General features: G+C 35.1%; 1 protein-coding gene across 1 annotated transcript; it reads left to right on the top strand.

Annotated features, from left to right (window-relative positions):
• Positions 1 to 931: 931 nt before the first annotated feature.
• LOC138330388 (growth hormone secretagogue receptor type 1-like) lies at positions 932 to 3,078 on the top strand. The gene has a single exon (XM_069277975.1). It carries the CDS (start codon positions 1,259 to 1,261, stop codon positions 2,588 to 2,590), a length of 1,332 nt encoding a protein of 443 aa, XP_069134076.1. The 5' UTR covers positions 932 to 1,258; the 3' UTR covers positions 2,591 to 3,078.
• Positions 3,079 to 10,497: the final 7,419 nt, after the last annotated feature.

Raw genomic sequence — 10,497 nt, 5'->3', positions numbered from 1 at the left:
GTTTGATTCTTTTTCTCTCTTAAAGACAGAGTTATCTTTTCCCTATCAACTGAGGGATAACCCTGTCAGGTATGGGAGAAAAATGCGTTGTGTTACAGTGAAAATATCATATTTTCGCGAAACACCAACATGGAATTGATGTTAAAGGTTGACGAATTTTAACTATGTCTATTCAACGAGTGATCATAACTCACCGCCTGAAACAGTTCCGGGAGGAGAAGCACTATTTAGGCCTTATCTTGCTCCGGAATAACACATATTGTATAAAAAAAACCACAAAAATATCAAAATGGCTAAATAATACCAGGAAGCGAAGTAGAACTGTTTGTAGTCCCCACTTAATGTATATACATTTAGGAAGTGTTTTATCAATTGATCTTAACTCTCAATGTATAATCCTCTGTCGTTTAAAACATTACACTGTGGGCTACACTTTGTTTATCTACAAAACAATTAGACCAACCAGTACAAAAAGGTCTATTGTTTTCATTATTGACACACCACTTAAACGCGTGCTGTCCGGCAGCTGTTGTAAGATGCTTAAAGTAAGTGACGATTCTAAAAGCTAACGTTATCTGGCAGTTACTCGCACCTTGATAGAACGCTCCCGGTCATTAAAACATCCAACAGGAAAAATATTGCCAATATGTCTATTGATTTGAGACTGGTACATTTAAAAAAAAACCCATAAGCTGCCAGAGCGTCGTGTGCTATTTTAGGGAGGTCCAAACGCCGGCTAATCCTAAAGCCAATAAGTTATAATTTTTACTCTTAGAGTCATTTACTTTTTTTATTTATCTCTGGGTCAACATAGTAACGGGCGATACACGAATGTTTGTAAAATGCCGTAGTACGGGTCTTTGTATGGCTGAAATGTCTGGCAAAAATCGAAGAGACACAGCGATTGGTCGAGCCATGGATGTGTCCGTCTGCCTTCACGACAGTCACTATACGGCTGCAGACTATTGTGAACTGCGGGCGTATGACACACTCGGTACAGAGACAAAGTTATTGGTTAAAGATTCAGTTTTAACTCACACGTTTATCCATGCGCGCGCATAAACGAGTTTACTATAACACACGGTAGCCCATATAGTAAACGACAGAAAAGCCACGTTGTTTTAAGCGTCGTCTTCCGGGAGACTCCAACAGTCTGTAATGACAAAGTGTGTAAATTAAGGACGGACTACTTCACAAACCTTCAGCAGTTAAATATATTAATTCATATAACAACAATGTGACTCATTGAATACTTTTAATGTTGGTTAAGTGTGTCCTAGAGGTAGATAGCAGGCCCTGGATGGGGTACCACAGCGGCAGAAATACTGTGATGGAGAACAATACATTGTTGACTAACCTGTCTGTTATCGAAACACTCCAACCGTTTGACCCGGCTAACTATACTGTACCGTGGAATTGGGAATATATTTCGTTGGCCGTTTACCTAACGGTATTTGCTGTTGTTGGCACTGTTGGGAATATCCCTATACTGATTGTGTATTTCCATCGTAATGACCACACAACCGCCAATACCTTTATAAAAGTACTGGCAATCATCGACCTCCTCGTGTGTTCCCTCATTATGCCGTATACTATGGTTTACGAACTTCACATGGTCAGAAATGACGTCATATGTCGGACGTTTGAGTTTTTACGTCATATAGTGATTGGCGCGTCAAACATAACGTTAGTGGCCATAGCCGTAGAACGGTATATTGCAGTATGTCGACTTACACTTCGAATGTCGGTCCAAAACGTCAATAGAGGCATGATATTCATTGCATTTTGTAGCATGTTGTTTGGTGCGCCTTCTATAGGAGTATTTGCCGTAGTGTCCGAGCCAGAAGTTTATGATGTCAAATGTGCATATGACCACACCGTCAGTCGCGGGGAATTTTGTCATTTTACGTACGCCATAATGGGCGAGACGCTCGTGACCATTTACCAAAGTGCTTTGATGATCATCTTCTTACTAACGTTGGTATTAATAGTAGTTTTATATATAATAGTATACACAGTCTTGTGGAGGAAGACTCAGCTACGGAAGAGAATGACTGGTATCCCTAAAGAATTTTCACTGACTTCGGAGGCTAGCCAATCCTATACCGACCCGCAAAAGAACAAGATAGATTGGGAATATTCCAAAATTCACATTGCCGACGAAGGAACTGCAGTGGTCACAAGTGACCCGTCCCCGGAACACGAAATAGTGCCGGAAACTGTGACGTCAGTGGTACACAAGACAAAGCCCAATCCGACCGGAAATACCTACAAAATTAACGACGTTTTCAAGCGCGTACGACAAAGTTACAAAGACACTGGAGAAAGAGTGCGTCGACGGAACCATAGGAAAACTGCAAAAATGTTATTTCTTTGTACAGTGATATACCTTATAACATGGCTGCCATTTTGGCTAGATATTTTTGGAATTACAAACAACATGGTTCTAAGATATCTGTTTTTCATTGGCAATGCAACAAACCCTATTGTGTATGGAATAGTGAATGGCCAAGTACGAAAATCACTGAAAAAACTGCTTTCAGAATTGGCTCAGAAATGTACCTTAAAACGTACACCGAAAGGTCATTGAAACTTAAATCGGTTAATCCTACTATTTGTGCTAAAACAAGCTTGCATTAGTTTCGGATTTAACACGACCTTGTCCAAGGATGACAGTTGTGGATGGTTTCCACTGGATACATGGTCCACACAAACCTGACAGTGTCTGACGGGTGATGTACCAATGTGATTCTCATTAATCATTCATATTATGCTTAAATATAAAAGACATTTTTCGTTATGTATTTATTTTCGTATAAAAGAAAGACGTGAATAGCACGAACTTGAATTTGTTTGTGATAAATCGAAAAAATCTATATTTTAATGGAAAAATGTTTATTGTAATTTTCAGTGTCTTAATCTGTGCGGTTAGACATTGTTTCATAAATACAATCAAATACTGAATGTCTTTCGGATGGAAATCCAATAAGCCACGAGACAAATGCAACATTTATATTTTGCTTTTGGTATCAGTTGTTATAATTATTTTTGCATAAAATATTTTGCTATGGATGAAAATATTTTGTTTTTGTCTTATCATTTTGTTTCCTTGTATTATTTGAAGGATCAAGTGCTTAGAGCATGGCCATAATGCGTATTAAATCTAATACAATATCATTGTCCCTCCTTGCAATATACACGATATACTCAAACGATTCAGCTGTCTGTTTTACTAAAATGTCAGGAAACTCACATCCGATGTATACATCTTATACTAGATTATTCTAAAATTTCCTTCTGCTTTAAATGATTGAAACTGATGTTATTTTTATGAATATGCATACAAACTTGTTTTAACTTCTGATCGTAGCCCTGTGTACCTCTTTGTTCAAATCGTATGCCTTATAAATCTTAACAATAAGCATATTTTTGTTTTTGTCTTGTGTACTTGTGTCATGGTAATATAAAAATAATTGCTATTTTTGTCTTATTCAGATACAACATAAACTGTTGAAATCTGTCCTTGTCTAATCCGGATAACTGTATATTCCGGAGTAATCTATGGCATTATCCTTATTAAATTATTATAGTCCTATATAAAACACGTCTTGTTTAGAGTCCGACAAACAAACTGATTTATCTAAAACTAACTTTATATAGTTTACTCACAGCTCACAGATTATATTCACAGCTTCTATTAAAAATAAAAAAGATAAGTAGATTGGATTTGGATATTTTGACCCGAGTGTACAAGTGTTTGGCTGGTCCACACGAGGCTTGACGAGTGCTGACACTCCAAATCTTACACGAGGAGTAATCTATCTCTGTCCGTATGGCAGAAAATGTTTGTTTCTCCACACCTTTCCCTTGCTTTTAGTATTTTAGAATCATTTCATTGCGCCTTAATCTTAAGAACGTCACAATATAACATCAGAAATAATGATGTTGTCGAGCTGATTCTTCCCTGTCCCAGTAGAGTTATATTTTCTCTGGTAACCACGGAATATCCCCGACAATTAAGGGAGGAAAGAACATGCAACGAATCAAACCGTACAAATATCGATTGTTCATTCCAGGACACGAGGACACGAGCTTGCTCTGGAAATTCAATGTTAAGTGTAAACTGAAAACAATGTACATGTATTTTGTTTCCAGTAGACATGACTGGCCAATGTCATCGATTTCATTTTGTAATTTACGATCATTGCTGATCTATCAAAATTTGTGTAACTATTTCGAGATGATATTTTCTCGATTTCTCATCGCACACGAAAATACGATGTTTAACAGTACACAGGAGTCTTAAATTGTATACGACAAATAGACAAATGCGTCATAATTGATATTATTACATTTAATTACCATAAAAATTATCTTACATTTGTGTACTTCTAACTAGTATGTCCTTAGCAAGCATGACACCCGAGGAAGAATGTTGTCTGTGCAATAAAATTGAATCATAAACTAGATTCTGGGATACTACATAATTATCAAATATAATGAATCATACATGCTGTGTGTTCTTACGAAGATTTAGATCCGAATCAATGTAAATCATACTCCTCTGATGAAATGTCTATACAAGAATAACAAGCAAAATAAACCCAACAAGTCCAGGTTATCTTTGAATAACAAAGCAATGTGCTTGATAGACCGATTTCACCCGAAACTGCTTGAAATGTTAACATGCAGCATGTGTCTCGTATTTTCTTTAAAAATCACATGACCGTTATATATATTCATCAGTCTATCTACCAAATACAAAAAATGTATGACAACATCCATTTTCATTGAGTATGACAACATTGAGTTTCCTTAAGGATCGAATACAGTGAATTGCGAATGTTATTTTGACGAGTATATATCATTATCTATATTTCAAATCGTAAAACGAAACTAAATGACAATATCAATCATTAATACGATCTTAATATATTGCAACACATGTGCGAAATACTTGCAAACTTTACACGATGTACCACTGGTTACGTGAATGTAGAAACATCAGCCTCGATTTGTATGTTTGAACAGCATATAATCTGTGAGGTGACAATTCAAGGTTTTTTTAATCTATTATCTCGGATTAGCAATCTGTTATCTCAGGTAAGTAGTTATCGTAATCGCTACTAATCTGTTATTTTATTGCGTTCAATTGAGCGTAAGCAAAATATATATTTTCAAATATATAATATTTAATTTTACTTTGCTTTCTTACCAAATCTGGCTTTCTGATTGGCCGATCCTTTTTTTATACCACTATGAAGAAAAACATTCCGAGAATGGCGCAAAACCCAACGTTATCGTGACGTCACAATAGAAACATTGAGGTTGCGCATTGATTTGGAAAAATAATCTCTCTTTGAAAATCAATGGAATCGTATGTGTAAACGTATTTTGTTTTATCAAGCAGTCTGAGAAATTAATATAAGCATTGATTCACGCGGATTCACACAGTTTGCAAACAAAATTTCTTTCATACCCCGATGAAATTAGAAAATAGTGACATCAATGCTTAAGTGTTATATGACCTAATCACTGAAAACAGTATTACCATTTTTTTATAATCATCCATAACCACAATGTACCATTTCAATAAGCTGATATAGTTTTAACTAATATAATGGTTCAACAAGTCCAGCTTTAATCTGTAATAATAACAGTAAATTGGGATAGCGGATATAATTTTAATTCGTGATTTTTTAAACGCTAAATTAAAATATTTGTTGATTTAGGCAATACTCAATTACATGACTACGGCAAATTGTAGTCAATATTAAAGTTATATGTGCCGTATTTTTCATACTCACGAACCAAGATGAGCTTTTAATATGTTATTCATTACCAAAAGTAACCATCATTTTGAGAATTACACTACTTTCAATCCATAGCTTTTTATTTTACAAGCACATATAAGAGGTGAAAATGATTTTTGGCAGTACTGCCAAAAAATCATGATATTTACATCTATAGTGAATTGAAATGAGTACATACAGTCAGACAGTGAAGCCAATTTGTGGTCTACAATTTCATTACACATTTTTACAGTGTTATTAGTAATTGTAAAGTGATTTCTGCAGGTATGTTTCCATCTAAACATACATAACGCATAAAATACAACAACTTAACAGTATATAATGTAGGTGTTGTAGCTAATATTTACAAGGCGTCTGAAGTCAATTGAATGACTTTCACAGCTTAATTCATCAAACCTTGTGGTTTGCAATAGATTAATGAAGAAAAAAATAACGTCAAAATTTTTGCCCAGTTACGGCACATATAACTTTAATTGTGGCTAAGGTTGATTGTGACCAAGGTTAATAATGGCCAATGTTGATTGTGACCATTGTTGATTGTGGCCAATGTTGATTGTGAACAATGTTGAATGAAACGATGTTGATTGTGACCAATGTTGATTGTGACCATTGTTGATTGTGATCATTGTTGATTGTGACCAATGTTAATTGTGACCAGTGTTAATTGTGACCAATGTTAATTGTGACCCAATGTTAATTGTGACCAATGTTGATTGTGACCAATGTTGATTGTGACCATTGTTGAATGTGACCTTGTTGATTGTGACCATTGTTGATTGTGGCCAATGTTGATTGTGACCAATGTTGATTGTGATAATGTTGATTGTGACCATTGCTTAATGTGACCAATGTTGATTGTGACCATTGTTGATTGTGACCATTGTTGATTGTGACAAAGGTTAATTGAGGCCAAATTTATTTAGGACAACGGTAAATTATAAAAGTTGATGAATTAAAACAAGTAAAAGTCAAATTTATTAATTCATCGATTTGAACAATTAAGTGTATAATATATTCAGTTTGACAATTATCTAAAATGATAGAAAATTTCCTTAAACGGAACTGGTTCCGAGTTCCGTTTTACATAAACGGAAATAGATGTTATTTAATAACGTATTTAAACTAGCTCTATCATACATTATCTATGGCAAAACACAACAGATCACATTTGTAATATGTTAAACATGTTTTACACAAACTGAATTTATAAAATTTTATTTTAAAAAACAAAATCCTTAAACGGAACTCGGAACTGGTTCCTAGTTCCGTTTAGCTTAAACGGAACTCGGAACTCGGAACTAACTTCAGCCTCCCATTATATAATTATTAGTTTTCATTTTCTGCATCTGTAGTTAGTTATTGATAAATAGGGAGACAAAGGCGATGATAACACGGATTTCACGGTTTTTGACACCTTCTTATTATTAAATCATGTTAAATATCTTATATTTAATTCAGACCAGCGCGGCTGAGGTCATGTTTTATGTAACCAACCCAAAAGTGGAAACTAAATCAACAAAACATACTGTCGTAAGTTCAGCGTTAAAACTACAGATTACAATCACGAATTTGTTCTATTTGATGGAGTAAAGACCAATGGTCAAGGTTATCACAAAGAACCTAGCTGAGATTTGACTAATCTGATTAAAATGCAGATCCATATAACCATTCCGTTTGATAGAGGATCTGACACCATAACATAATAATTTTGACAGCTCTTTAAAAAAAATCGTCCCCAGAAATTCCTTTCCAAGAGTTTGGAAGCAGTATGAATCAGATTCTGTCTATTTTATCATGAAGAAACTGGCTGCGATTTGACCTACTGACCAGCAATATATCCAAGCTTATCTTATCTCCAAAATGGTTTCTGTAACGGTTATAGATAAGCTATAATAACGACCAAACACTTAGCTACTCTATCAAATAATCCAACTGCTGGACAGGAATGATATAATCCTATCAAACGTCCATAACCTTGAGCTCAACAGAGATAATGATTAACGATAATAGAATACAATAAAACAAGTTGTTTTCACGGCGACACAGTTTCGTATTTCCATCCCTAAGGATGTTTTATGACGCAATCTCTCATGCAAATCCCCACATGTGAATGCAGAGACCGCAATGAATCCTTGGAGAGATTTTTCATGACGATGATTTCAAGATTCAGATTCCTATTATTCTGCGGTGCCTCTGATGGAAACAGATTGGTGGTGATGGCTGATATCTTACAAAATACGTAAAATCTGATCGCACACGAAAATTAAGCTAGCTTAGTACAGAAGAAAGAAACATTGCTTGGAATTAGTGTTAAATCGTGCATTGTCGCAACGAAAAACAAATTGCTGATATGTCAGTGCTTTCCACAAACGCTATTTAAGAATAGTTTCCTTTGTTCAACATTCAGTTTAAACAATTCATTTTTTATTGAAACAGACATTAGAATTTGTTGACCATATTTTCCATGTACAAAATGTATTAGGGAAACCAATCAATATGTGTCCAGTTTCATCACTCTTTCGTTTTTAACCATTTGCCCATAGGACACTACTACAAAGATTACAGTAATAAAGATACATGTGCCGTAATTTTCATGCTCACGAAACAATAAGAGGTTTTCATATGTAATTCACCACCAAAAGTATTAACATTTTGAGAATAACATTGCTAACAATGCATAGGGTTAAATTTTATCAAGTCAAATCAGAGCTCAAAAGGAATTTTGCCAGTACTGCCAAAATCATTACATTTACGCCTACAGTGCAATGAAATGAGTACATACGATCAGACCATTAAAGCAAGTTGTGGTCTGCAATTCCATTTAGCATTTTCACAGTTATTAGTATGTGTAAAGTAACTTATGCAGAGATGTTTTCATCTAAACATATATAAAACAACAAAAACAATAATTCATCAAATGTTATGGTTTTCAATATATTACAGAAGAAAAAAATAACATGTAAAAATTTCCAACCAGCTACGGCAAACATAACTTAAACCTGAACGCCGGTAAAGCTTAAACCCATAAGAAAACTTTTTACTGGATTGGTGGAACTAGAGCTTATACTACTACAGTTATAAACGTATTAGTAACTGAAATGGTGTTTTTACGAAGAGACGTTTACGATCGTAGGAATAATCCGAGGTGTTAATCACTAATCACTACAAATCTCATGTTCTAGATCTAATATACAGTTAATGGACTCTGTGACGGAATCTTAACCACTACTCATTTAACCAGACATATCTGGCCCGCAGCGTAAAATCCTGAAACCATGGAAACAGTGAATGGAAGTTAAGTCCGGAAATAGCCTAGGGAATGTGACTACTACTACCGTCTAAGTAACATTTAGATAGGTCGTATTTGGTAGGAGCTGAAAGGTCGTTGACGTTATAGTGAGCTTGTAAGGCTGCACGAGTATCGATAATTTACGGTGTGACGAAGGCGGTGACAAACGGAAGTCATGGTCAACGATGTGTGATCTTAACCCAGTAGTTATACTCGGCCGGAAACAGGAGTAAGAGTAGTTTGAACACACTCACATCAGACAACTACCAGGAGTGTTTCAAATGATTCGGGTTTTCAAGTTTGGTTTATATGGATACACACCGTGAAATATTTCGATAATGACCAGTTTATGCACTTTCAGATAAATTGATTAGAAATATGATGTGTTTGAGGTCCAAATCATTTTCTGACCGTCTTATTTGAAAAGCGTCATAGTTCGGCCGTCATCATGAAATACATTTATATGTATTATGAGTTGTATTTCTTAATGTGTGGTGTCTAAAGTTATATCTTTATATTAATATGGAAAGTGTAGTATGATATTTAGGTATTACTTTACCACACACCGGTAATACAAGATCGTCATTTTGAATTCCAAAATGGTTATCATGAAACCCTGTAAAAAGCCACAGTCTGGAAGCCAAACATAGAGGCTACGTGCACCCCGCCACATCTTAATGAACCAATGACTCAGTGATTACGACATATGCATGAAACATTGTATCAAATTGCATGAACTTCCAACAAGAAGATATTTTGGTCAAAAACATCATTTGCATTGGCATATTTTTTACTTATTGATCCAAATTGTGGGAAATGGGTAACAAATTGAAGAGAATGTCGTATATAATTCTTTTAAACACTAAAACGCACGGACAGATAGTCGTTGTATTCAACGTTGGCCGCACGGTAACAAAACTCTGTGGGGGTCAAATGAGGTATGGAATTGACTGGAACGACTAAGTCTATGTATAATCGATAATTTACGTGGGTCTCCATTTTCGCCAATTAAACTCAAAACGAAGACTGTTAATTTTAGAGACTTTAAAGTTTCTCAATCCTTCTTTCATTGTTGATGTTTTCCGCTGAGTTGCTTCCGATTTTACTATATAATAGTCCAGGGGTGTAAAGATCGTAAGTGATCGGAACCCCTGGAGTATCCAGGATGAGTGTTCATATAATCTAACTATTTCCCAAGATTGCACGGTGAACTTCTCGCGATTAAAGCAAGGTTTCGTAAAATTGCGAAAATGTCGTCCCTGCGTTAATAACTTAGCATTATAAAATACATTTAAAACAGAGAAATATAAAAAAAAACAATGTGGCTACCAAAATAGGAATTTTAGTCAATGATTATACATATATTACTCGAGGGATTACTATAACTCACGTTAT

Source organism: Argopecten irradians, chromosome 8, assembly GCF_041381155.1.
Source record: "Argopecten irradians isolate NY chromosome 8, Ai_NY, whole genome shotgun sequence".
In the NCBI taxonomy this organism is placed as follows: domain Eukaryota; kingdom Metazoa; phylum Mollusca; class Bivalvia; order Pectinida; family Pectinidae; genus Argopecten; species Argopecten irradians.
This window is presented reverse-complemented; position numbering and strand designations above follow the sequence as displayed.